Raw genomic sequence first — 13,039 nt, forward strand, 5'->3', positions numbered from 1 at the left:
ATATATTAAGGGACACGGACATTTTAGGGCATAAATCACCCCCTCTGTACTACAAATTATAAAAATCTTTTATTTTGATAACTTCCACATTTTTGGGATTAACAAACTCTTTGGTATTGCTTAAAAATTTACATGCTTTACAGTGACCACACCTAAAACTACCTTTTGGTTTTTCAGATAGCCAAGTGTGTTTTATTTATATCTTGGGGGTTTTTTCTAGATAAATATGTACTAACATATCTTTCAAATTTCTACCCCATCTGTAGGTTCTGAGTGTCTTTTGACAGGATCTGTGATATACATTGATCTTCATGCAAACTGTTCCAATATCTTTATGATGTTAAAAATCTGCCCTGACTAATTTGAGTATGTACCTATGAGTCGCATAGCTTGCTGGGCATCCACTTTTTTGGTCTTCTGACCAAACAGGGATTCCCTCAGAAACCCTTTCATCTTCTCATAGGATTAGATAAAGTCTTATGAAAGCCACATCTCATAAATCTGTCAAACAATTTCTGACTCTCAATTTGGAATGCCACTTCCGTTGAACAATTTTGCTCTCATAAATTGGCTGGAGGGGATTCCTCTTTTCAAGGTTGTTGGGTGTAAACTTTCCCGATGTAACAAGCTATCCGTGGAGGTCGGTTTTCGATAGATTGTATTAATACTACCTCCTCCTCCCCCCCCTCTTAATCTCCAGATCCAAGACATTTCTGCTATCATATTTGATTTCACTCTTAAAATACATCCCAATAATGTTTCGATTTAGTGCCATTACAAATTCCATGAACAGATCATTTTGACCCTGCCACAATATAAACACATCAATAAATCTTACGCACATAAGAATGTGCAATATAAAAGCATTCCAATTCCTCTACAAAGACCATAGTTAATACATTGCCGCCACTCAAGATACAGATTTGCATAAGCATAGGTGCACAGGACGAACCCATCGCAGTTACTCTGCGTTGTCTATATATTTTGCCATCAAATAGGAAAAAAGTTATGCTCCAGGATGAACTGCAAAAGTTGGAGAATGAATATAGTATGGTTTGCAAATAAATTACCTCTAGTTTCTAGAAATGATCTACAAGCTTTTAGACCCAGGTTATGACTGATATTACTATACAAGGCCTCCACATCCAGACTAGCAGGCAAACATCTTCCACTGTGATATCTGTTAGCCAGTTTACAAAGTCTTGTGTATCTTCAACATATGAAGGTAAACTATACACAAATGGACGCATGACAATCTAGATATTTGCTTACTATTTCTGTAAGATTATGATTACCCATGGCAGCCAGGAGGTTTTTCCTTATCCAAATAAATCTCTAGTGTTGCGCTAAGTGAAGTATAAATTAAAAAAAAAAAAAAAAAAAAAATTCATAAATAATATATTAATATATATCAAATGAAGGACAAAAAAAAAAAAAGGGAAGTACTCCTCAATAGTGAACCATTGCCACTGAACTCAAAAGGATTCACTCAGATCAGTGAAAGTAAATAATCAAAAGAACTGCTAGTTTTGTTAGGCATAAAGAAGATCAGAACTATTGATCACCCTCAAGGTGATCCTCAACCAGAGAGATTCAATCAAACACTTCTGAATATGCTTGATACCCTGCCATTATAAAAGAAGCAACAGTGGAGCCAGCACATTAATAAGGATAGAATACTCATTCACTGCCACAAATTAACAATAAGCTACTGCAAGCACCTAAATGCCCCCTAGTGATCTAAAAAATTAAGTGGAGAGACCCGTGGAAGCCAAGGATCCAGTGGGATTTATATTGCGCGCATGTTGATCTATATTTTCTATGGGTCAGCTGTTAAGGTAAGCGTGCATGCCTGAAGGTGGAGAAGCATGATAGATTTGTGCCTCACGAGATGTGACATACTGGTGTGCGTTCTACCGCCAACCCCTGTATCTCTAGTCACCCTCTTCACAGCTATCATGGCATACCTACCATTATTATAATGACAAGAGATTGCTCTTAAACCTGCCCGACCACTTTTATAGAGCTTTAATAATGAACTAGTTCTGGATTACTCCTTGAAGGATTCATATGGTTTAAATTACAAGTTGAAGATAAAGATAAACCTCTTTTAATTATTTTTTAGTGACCATTATCAGTGTTTTACAGCAATCCTATATTGTATTCCTAGGTGTTTAACATTTGTTATATTTAGATAGATTTTTTTAATGACAGCTACTGTTTACATATACATTTGTATTGTCCTCTTAGCAAGTTTTATTTTTATTTTTGTTTTTTGACACTGATGCCGCACCTTCTATGCTGTGAATGTCCTGCCCATATGGGAAAACTCACAAATAGATTTATGCTATATATAGGAGGGTATTCTTGGTTTGATTAGCTCTGAGGAAGAAGGGATCTGACTTTGAAACGAGTCAGCTTCACCCTAAGTAGCTCCCCTCTTGATGGGATTTGCACGTGTCTCCTACTGCAGTGTTCCGATTTTGTATTTTATATGCCTTATATATTGCCACTTTTGTGAGTATATACATCTTAATTCAATAAAATCACTCTTGTTTACTGAGGTAATGCACAAGGTCAGTGCGCTTTTGTTTTTATTCTTCATTGTAGTTTATTTTAAGTTGACCAGGTGTTTACTGCGACTTGATTATGGTTCATTTTTGATAATTTATGTTTCACATATATCATTTGGATTTAGAGGCTCAGCCAGTTTTTTTTTTTTTTTTTTATTTACTATTGACTTTATTTTACAGAATGATTAATTTACACATTGGATTTGATGTTTAGGAGGGTGTTTTTTATTAGTTTATTTTTTGGATTACAAGGGCAATGCAGCCCTTTTCTTGGGAAACCAACACATTGCTGCAGTGGTGCTTGCCTATAATAGCACCTAAAATAAAGCCACTGGTTTTCCTCCCTATCGTCTAATGTTTGGACGAGAGGCCAAGCTACCCGTGGATCTAGCGTTCGGCACCGCCCCTGATCAGCTCACGCCTTCATTCCACCAGGGGTATGTGGAGAGACTGAAACACCAATTTGAGACCGCTTATGAGAAGGCTAAGAAAGCTTCCCAGTCTGCAGGAGAAAGGAACAAGCGGCGCCATGATGCCAAGGTGAAATTGCAGGATTTGCAGCCAGTAGACAGAGTGTTGCCTTCCACGGTAGTCAAAGAGTTCTAGAAGCTCCCATTTACAGTTTATTGGTGCACGGGCAGCACAGTGGCTAAATGGTTAGCACTGTGCATGAGAATAAAATGTATAATCTCTATCTCTTAGATTTTTAATTCTCCAACTATCAACCAACTGACAATATTGTATCGTTTTCTTTAATTCTTTCAAATGTTTGTTCCCCTCTCTCAACACGAGACGTCGAGTCAAGTTGTGGTTCCATGCAACAGTTAAAAGACAGATATACCTAGAAGAGGCGGGGTTACCGAAAATTGAGAGAGGAGCAGTTAAATATCTTTAGAGAGAGCAATAACAGAAGAAGAAATTTATAGTGCACTGAAGAGTACTATGGCAGGGAAAAGTCCAGGACCGGATGGGTATACTGTGAGATACTATAAGAAATTTAAAGACCAACTGATACCTAAATTAACTACATATTTGAATGCATTGGGAGGGGAGATGGAAATGAGGGAGGAATCCCTTCAGGCCCATATCACAATAATACCAAAAGAAGGGAAAGACAGTACACAGTGTTCTAGCTATAGGCCGATATCCCTATTAAACATAGATACTAAACTATATGCAAAAGTGCTGGCAAATAGGTTGAAAGAGCTAATGCTGGAGTGGATCCATATGGATAAAGTGGGGTTTGTCCCTGGGAGAGAGGGTCAGGATAATGGATTAAGATCAATAATGCTCATACAAAAAAGTAAGAGAAAAATTCCCTATATTGTTACTGTCTGTAGATGCTGAAAAAGCATTTTATAGAGTAGACTGTGGGTATATGTTGGATACTCCTGGGGATGGGCCCTAGAATGAGAATATAGATAGGGAAATTGTACACAATCAACCATCAGCTGCAATAAAAGTCAATGGGGAAATACCAGAGTGTTTTAAGATGCATAATGGGACATCTCAGGGATGCCCTTTGTCACCGCTGCTGTTTGTCCTGTCCTTAGAATCCCTTTTACAGAAAATTAGGAAAAAAGTTGCGGCGTGTCAGGGATCCCAGATCTTTCCGCGGCGCATGGGTCTGCGCATGCGCGGTATGCCGAGCCGCACTAGCATTAGGACCTGGGCACCCGCGAAGGCAATGGCGGTCGCGCACGCGCACTCGCAGATGCGTGCCTGCCACCAATGAGGGCGCAGGGCACCCTATTTAAACAGGTCAAGTCTGTGCTCTAGTTGCCATATGGTCTTACCTGTATCCTGTGTTTCCTGAAGTAGATTGCCTTGTTGCCGACCCTGCCTGACCTTGATTTGCTGACTGTCTCCTGCTCTGATCCCTGGCTTGTCTGACCATTCTCCTGTCTAATCCTGCACGTTTTGATCTCCTGTTACCGAAGCCGGCTCGTGACCAGTTTATTCTTCTGTCTACTGTGTTGTACCGTTCTGCCTCCACCACTACCGACCCAGTCTGCCTGACTCCACTCTCTCTACCTCCTTACATCAGGCTCTCACCTGCTATACACCTCTGACAAGTGCTTCTACCACAGCTGGGTGCACTCAGGGGCCGCGACTTGGTTTCGGCCTTCTCCAAGTCCATCCCCACCATCAGGGGACCTGGTGAACAAGCAGGTCGGGGCTTAGATTCCGCGCCTTGGGGAATTCCGGTCTGTGGAACGCTAGAGGCTACCGCTGGCAGGTCCATAACATGCTCTTTTATGTAGGTAACCCAAGGATAACATTACCCAATTTAATGAAAACATTGAAGGAATATGGCGAGTGGTCTAACTTGAAAATCAACCCAATGAAAAACAGAAATCTTGAATATAAATCTTCCAAGAAGAGAGAGAGAGCCTTGCAAAGGGAATTTTCTCTCTTAGAAGGAAAAAGAATTAAAATATTTAGGAATAAAATTGGCAGTCTCCATGAAGAATCTATACAAAGTAAATTATATTCCATTATTAAACTAAATTAAAGATTAAATGAGAAAATTTGGGATAGGTGGTATATCGTGGATAGGACGAATAAATTTAATTAAAATGGTAATCGTCCCAAAAATTTTATATAAATTCCAGATGATCCCAATAAAGCTGCCAAGACATTTTAGGATAATGAAAAAAATTATGCTAAAGTTTATATGGAGAAATAAAAAACCTAGAATAAGTTATGAAGTTCTAACTAGAGACAAAGAAAATGGAGGTTTAGGTGTACCTGATTTTAGATATTATAATGCAGTATTGATAGCACAAATTTTTGATTGGACACATAATTCACAAGGCAAAAGTTGGATAAATATAGAAAACACGAAGTAAAACACATTTGGATAGGATAATATGGTTGCCAGCTCACTTTCATGGACTGATAGAAAAGTACAAGTGTATTAACAAGAATAGTGTTGAGAGCTTGGGACATAATGCACGGACAGATGGGATGGGAATTTAATCACTTGCCAACCCACCGCAGTGTTTTTACTGCGGCAGGGCGGCACCTATACGCACAGCGAAGTCTTTTAACATCACTGTGCAAAACAGGTAGGGGGCACACGATAATGGTGCTGGCACTAAGACCCTTTTTAGTTACAGTATGCAATAGCCCTCCTTTGGGTGTCTCATATTCCATATATCCTTTATCTACAGTATAATGCATATAGGGTACATATTAAAATTACACGATAGAGATAGATATATATATATCTATCGTGTAATTTTAAATTACACAATGAAAAACGGACAAAATACGAGCGCTGGATAGGAATCAAAGAGCAACTAGCATGAAAAGGCGAACCTCAGAAGCCTCCATAGTGGATATATAAGTAAAACATGCAGCGCTAGTACAAATCTAAAATTGAAGTATGCGAACTTGAAATGAGATAATCAAAAAACGACAAAGCAATCACTACTTAATAACATACATAAGGGGATTGTCAGATAAAATAGGCATCCAGAGATGTGATCAATGGTGATGAATATATGCGTCCAAAGTTATTATTATAAAGTGCACAGTGAAAACTTTCAAGGCAAAATAGTGAAAAAATTGGTGACTTCTGTGACCATGTTCCTTATTGGGAGATGAGTGTAGATTGCACTAACCGGAAAGCACGATTTAATGCGAGTTTGACTGATTAATAACCAACTCTTGGTCATCCACATATGGAAACTGGATCTCAGCGGGGATCGTCTGGCCTGTGTCAGCTAGGTAAGTATCGCACGCTCAGGGTCTTCAGGTACCAGGGAAAGACCATCTTCTCTCCAGCAGGGGGGAGCCTGTCTCCACCACCAGGTCATGTTATGCCTTGAAGGGGGGAGGGGGGCTCGGGAGTAACGAGCCAGAACACAGAAATTCCTGATAGTGTAGTACTTTATTAGAAACAACAAGAGCAGGGGACCAACAGGCTCGCAGGGACTTGGCCTCAGCTTAGACCTCACACAGCACCCTGTCCCGAGCGGGGGACGAACTGCCTACCCGGGTTCTGCTCTGGTCTTTTATCTCTGGAGCAGGACGCTTCTGGGTTGCCCCAGGATTTATGGTTTATTTGGTATGTATTTATCCCAATGCATAGTTTTATTTTCATTTTTATTCCTATTTGCTCTTGGTATTAGTAAACTTATGCATATAGTTCCTTGTGACATATTGTAACTCTTTACCCACAAGGGTATGCCATTCCTTCTGCTTTCCCTCTGAATCCCATGTATAACCATAGGGGGTACACAAAAGCTTTTCCTTTCTCTTTTATATCCTAATACTCTTGTAATATAGTTGTGACATGTATATACATACACTGACCCAATTTTATTGATTTATTTACACAGGACCCCTATGGTCTTTAACTTGAAATTGATCATGATACAGGCAGTTGTAAGTACTCCTACGTTACCCTTTACCTTATTTATGCTTTTATATGGCAGAATATGTATTTACATCAAGCATATTGTTTTCATATGCAAGAGATTCAGAAATACCATTAATAGGTCGTGGCTGTATAGCGGGGTGTTCTGAGTTGACACGTCATGCTGGGCATTGTGGTCTGCTGGCACTATTGCCCATAAATACCAACTCCAATATGGCCTCCCCATGGCATGAAGAAAGAACACACATGCTTGGAACGTGTAGCCATGCCTACTGCCCTGCTCCCACCCCTAGAAATATCACTGCTTGCCCTGAGTACCCAAGCTACCAGGAAGCACTGGCAGCCACCAGTACAGCTGGAGATCGCATCCTGAGGTGCCTGTATGCAGTGGGACCAGATTGGTGTGACAGTGTTTTATGCTTGATAAGCGTTCTGCTTTATTGTGCGAGTTGCCAATTTTGTGTGAATACATTTTTTTGATACCCAATACTACACTCAGATAGCACGGCTCTTACTCCTTCATATTCCTAATGAGTGTTGCACCACATATTACTCCAGTTGTTACTGTTCTTTTGACATTGTTACTATGAATAAGAACACCTGCATAATCTTACTGTTGTGTGTATAGCAGCACATTGTCAAACTGATTTGAATAATGTTTGTACACTGTTCTATTAATCTAAAATATCAAAGAAATATCTTAGTGATTTGACTACTTTATGTAAAACCAAAACACACTGTATTTTCCAAAAACTTGTGGCAACAAATTAAAAATTTTCAATAGACTCACTATGCTTTTCAGAAAATTCATTGGGAGTGTTTGTTTCAAAAATGGGGTCATTTATGGGTGTTTTCAGTGTCCTTATTTTCAAGGGCTTCTTTAAAAAAAAAAAAGTGAATGGTAGTCTGGAAATTTGGATGTGTAATTTATGCTCCTTGAAAGCTTTAAAAGGTGGTTGTCAGGGCTCCCGGTAAGACCAGAGATGCGTGAACTGGCACAGGGAAACGCAGGCTCAAGTATGGTGTAACAATATAGTTTATTAAAGGTTATACACAAATATAAATGCACAATATAACAAAACCAAATGTCCAACTGATAACGGAATGTACACAGACAAGAGCAGTCAGGGCTGGTGAGGTGGAGTGGTCAGGCGGGCCGGATCAATAACCATCGGGCAGACAAGACACAAAGAAGTAGGCAGAGCGTAGTCATACGGGCTGGGTCAGGAACAATCAGGCAGACACAGTACCAAAGGAGCAGGCTGGAGAGTGGTCAGGAATAGCCAGGGTCAGGACAGGCAGAGTTCATTCAGAGTCAGGATCAAAGCAGAATCAGGAATCAGGTACAGGGGCTCATGGGAAACATACACCAAGGCACTGACTGCAGGTCTGGCCATTCCTTAAATACACCTCCTGCAATCAGCCTCAGGTGATGGCTGATTGCAGGCGTGAGCTTCTGGTTGCTGAGAGCACCCGCTGGCCAGCCCTGGTACTGCAGCCCACAAGGCAGGCGAGTCCCACCACCATTGGCGAGTCCATTTCTGACAGTGGTCCTTGGATTTTGGGCCCCTCTATGCATCTAGGCTGTGAAAAAGTCTTACACATGTGGCATCCCCATACTCAGGAGATTTAGTAGAAAGTGTTTTGGGGGTATAATTATAAATATGCCTATGCTGTGTGAGAGAAATACAAATAATACCTGCACCATGCTAATGACAAGCTGCTACCTTTGGTGTATATGACACTGGTAAAAAGTGAAATATATTAGGTAGTGCTGATGGGTAAACAAAAACCAAACTAATGTACTTTTTATGAAGTGCTTTATGCTAATAAAGTCCTTAACAATATAGGGGTGATTTACTAAAGGCAAATGGACTTCAGAGTGTAAGTGCTTAGTAAATGAGGCAAAGCTTCACTTTGCAAAGACTACCCAATGACCTGCAAGTAAAATGTAAACATTTTTGCTTGTACATGATTGAACAATGAAGTCAGCAGAGCCTCTGCTCATTTACTAAGCTCTGAAGCAACTACTCTTGCAGAGAGCAACTGCACAGTCTAATGGTCTTAGTGAATTAACACCATAGTGTCTCTGATCCAATATACCGCAGCTAATGTTTGTGTACAGCACTACATATATACTGTATCTGAAAAAAGAAAAAGAAAAAAAAAGGGGGGGGGGGGGAACAAACAGTGTAGTGCCACTAAAATGTTTAAACAAAAAATTTTAATCAAAAGTAACTACAAAAATTACATATCCAGAATGCAAATGCAGTTCACAAAATGGGAAGTTCATATATGAAGACAGTACTGAAACTGCTTGCTATGAAAAGATCAAATATCCAGAACAGTCTTCCCGTGAATTAAAAAAACTCACAAAAGTTGATGGCTGCTTTTACAACAGCTTATATTCCAATATATCAAACAGAAGCCCACTGTGTGAGTGTTGTTGCTCGGCCACTGCCTCCACAAATACCACTTAATAGAGACGGGCTAGGACAACATGAAGCTTACCAGAAAGAAAATAAGACTCCAATAGTGTAGGACTTTATTAAAATAAATAGTAAAAGCCAGCTTACATGTATAGCTGCTGCTGACCCAGGATCACGCATTGGCATGACATCAGTACTGGAAACTCCCCTCTGATGTGCTACGTCCAATGGGGCATCATCAAGGAGTAATCCGGGCTTGACATCTTAAAAGTCCACCCGCTCCAGGCATATCTTGCGTGGATAAAATAATGAATTGGGAATTTCATAAAAAGGAAAAAAAAACCCACACGCAAATAGTGAAACTGCCATCTTACTTAGCGTTAAAGGGACTTCTAGAACTGTCCATTGCTATATCCAAAGTGGAAGAGTACAGCATTGCCACTGCGCAAGACCAGAAGCCAAAATGGTGCAGTCTTAACATTGGATGTCATGAATCAGCCATTTTATAAAATGAAAATCGTGAAGCCGTCATTTTACTTAAGGTCAAGAGACCCTTTAAAGCCATTCATCACTATTCCCAAAAAGTCCTCAATGTATCAAGAGATTAAAAATAAAGAAAAAAAGTACATGCATCAAAATTATATACCCAAAAAAGCATCCCTATAAAGCATACTGTTACAAAGGAGGAGATCTGAGGGGGACATCCACCATCCAAATACCAATGCAAGTATGGCACTAGAGAGCTCCAAAGATGTCCCACAGCAAAGGAAGCAGGAAAATAAAATTATGGGGTGTCAAGACATCAACCACTTATGAATTCACTTGAGCTCGTATATCCATCGCATCTTTAGTCCTATTACTCCCTCTCCAATGTGGTTTCAGCTTGTCAATCCCTATAAACTTGATCTCCCTTGGATCCATTATGGAACCTTCTAAAGTAAGGTGAAGACTGTGGTACGTAAACCCACGTTTTGTACACATGCTCCCTAAGGCGGTCTCTAAGTAGTCTTACCAACGTACTGTATAATGCAACTACATTGTAGAAGATAAACCACATGTGTAGAATTACATGAAACAAACCTATTTCATAATCCTTGTGTGCTATGGCAGGTAAAGTTAAAGACCTGCCTACATATTTGACACCCCATTTTACAGATCATGCATTTTTTAGAAATTTCTGAATTCTGATCTTTATTCTTATTTGCCAGCAAGGAAGGTCTCTCCAAATCCTCCACTTCTTGTATCAGTTCATTTAATTCCTCATCGTAGTCTCTGAAAAAAATATTTTCTTTGGATAAGGCTGTGTCAGGTAATCAGATATCCTGCTACAGTTTCTCCTCATCCTAATAAACTGTCCCTTGGAATATTTAAGCACATGTCACTCTTAAAATAGGACTCAATTCCAATGCTGCTGCCTACAATAGTAATGGTCAAATACAAAAAGTTTCTTTGCTACTTAATGTATAGGTTAATATTTTTATCATTGGCATTCAGAAAAAGCATAAAATCCTGTAATGATTCCTCATCACCATTCCAAATAAAGATAATATCAATATATCTTTTGTAAAAGCCCAAGAGTGGCCAGTGTCTACCCATAAATAACTTTCCCCACACTGCCGTAAACAAATCCTGGAGGCTAGGTGTGAATTTAGTGCCCATTGCCATGCCTTTCGTTTGAGAAAAAAAAAAAAAAAAAAAAAAAACAACACCACACGTAGTATTCCAAAGTGGGGTCTTTATTAAGGGAACATACGTTTCAGTATCCCCTAGAATATTATACATCTTTCAAATAATTGTTTAGCAGCACAATTCCCACCTTTATCCACAGGACTGATAATTCTTTACTCCCTAATAAGCTTTTAATTCCGCTTTGTATTATGATATCCTCTTGTGATTTTTTTTTTTTTTTTTCACTGAAATACCCTTTATCCGTTTCATTACCATTTCCTTAAAGACAGTAATATGTGAATTTGAACTACCAGGGAGGTTGAAAAGGGAGGCATTTTTTAAATTGTTGTATTTATAAACTGCAGACACAAAGCAACTGATATCGGATTTGACAAGTGTAATCTTAAATTTACCTTTGTGGTCTCTGCACCAACATGGGACTGTGTTTCTTTTAAGCGAGAGATAGAGCTATGACTGAGGCCACCAACAACAGACATGAGGGTGTTAAAGTTTTGCAGCTCTAGAAGTTTCTGCAACAACAAATATAGTTGTTAGGAAATATAAAGTAAATACAAAGAAAACCAAAACACACACACACGCGTTCCCCTTGTGTAAGCGGTGTGGGAACTCGCTTCAAATGGTAGAGCTCTTCTTGTTAACGCACACAGCAACTCGCTTCTTTAAGGGCTTTTTTGCCCACTTTTATTTAAAGAAAGTTCAAATAACACAAATGCTTCCCACGCAGGGGTATCCACCATCAAGCAAATTAACAGTTTTCAGCCTCCTGGCTTGTACACAGTTTTAAGTCTCCCTCCTGCAGACTCTTCCCAAAATAAGTCACTAGCACACAGCTAGTCTGGCTTCCACCTGACTCCAAGGCAGAGACCTCCCGTCTGCCGGGGTGGAGCCCTCCTGACTCCGTTTGCCGGGGTGGAGCCCAGAACTATGGTTAGGACTCTATAAAAAGGCCTGCACACACCTGTGCAATCAGTGTGCTGGGGGTTCTCAAAACACGGACCCCGGATTGGAGATTTCATCCCTCCCAGATCTCTTTGAAATCTCCAGGCTCCAGATCCCAAAACAGACTTAATGAATATATGAGGAAACTGAAAAGCCAGTTTCCTCTGCAATACATCAACTCTCTGGAGCCCCTCAACCTGCCTGGTTGAGAATCCAAGGTTCTCAGCTTTATTTTGACCGTGGCAGGACACCGCACTGCCACAGCGGATAAATATTTTCCACTCTTATTGTTTAGACCTGTGGAAAAGACATCATTATGATAATAAGATACAATGATACACACCTCTGCTACTTGTATAAACTGCTTAATAACAGCTGCCCTTTGTTGTGGGGTAGGTTTGCTGAGCACCATAAGCTGAATCCACTGAGAAACACCATTAAACAGGGCTATGAATCTTTCCAAGACAGGGTTTCCCACAGTACAACCATGAAGGACAAAGCTGTGATAATCCTGAAACTGGATATAAAAATACAGACAATTTAGCCTATAATTAATTCAGGTCTTTAGAACAGAAAACCTTCACCATTTATTCATATTTTAAAAGCTAGTCATTTTTCTAGCAACAAGATATATTTTAAAGCATACGGTACATGATAAAGATACAAAATGTTAGAAAATCCAGTTTTGATTCCTCTAAGTGCTGGTTAGAAAATTAAAGTAGAAACTTGTGACATTTTCCTTGCTTCCAGTTATATAGGAAAGTCCCTTTAAGTCAGATATTGTTGAGAGGCTATACTAGATTTGAAAAAAAAAAAAATATATATATAATTTTTGGTCAATTAGAAAGCAATGATCAAGTCCTAGGTCTCAACTAACAATATGATATGCAAACCTTGTTTTTTCCTCTAAACTGAGGTATCTATATCCCATTACAAGTGCAAAGTTATTCTACAGTTAGTCTTTTATAAATGTTACCAAACTATAATTTTGGCACAAAGGCAGGTGAAATTATTTTCAAAGG

At 39.5% G+C, this 13,039-nt stretch overlaps 1 protein-coding gene across 2 annotated transcripts in view; it reads right to left on the reverse strand.

Moving 5' to 3' along the window:
• The window catches only part of RASGRP2 (RAS guanyl releasing protein 2), an 890,649-nt gene that overhangs the window by 279,623 nt on the left and 597,987 nt on the right, over positions 1–13,039 (reverse strand). For both annotated transcript variants that reach the window (XM_089681654.1, XM_089681653.1), the window contains exons 7-8: positions 12,361–12,534; positions 11,471–11,587 (exon numbers count right to left, since the gene is read on the reverse strand). In XM_089681654.1, coding sequence (XP_089537780.1) covers positions 11,471–11,587; positions 12,361–12,534 — 291 coding nt within the window. The remainder of the gene's footprint in view (positions 1–11,470; positions 11,588–12,360; positions 12,535–13,039) is intronic.

The sequence above is a fragment of the Staurois parvus genome, unplaced genomic scaffold (assembly GCF_062004578.1).
Source record: "Staurois parvus isolate SC_StPar_1 unplaced genomic scaffold, SC_StPar_1.0 ptg000275l, whole genome shotgun sequence".
Lineage (NCBI taxonomy): Eukaryota > Metazoa > Chordata > Amphibia > Anura > Ranidae > Staurois > Staurois parvus.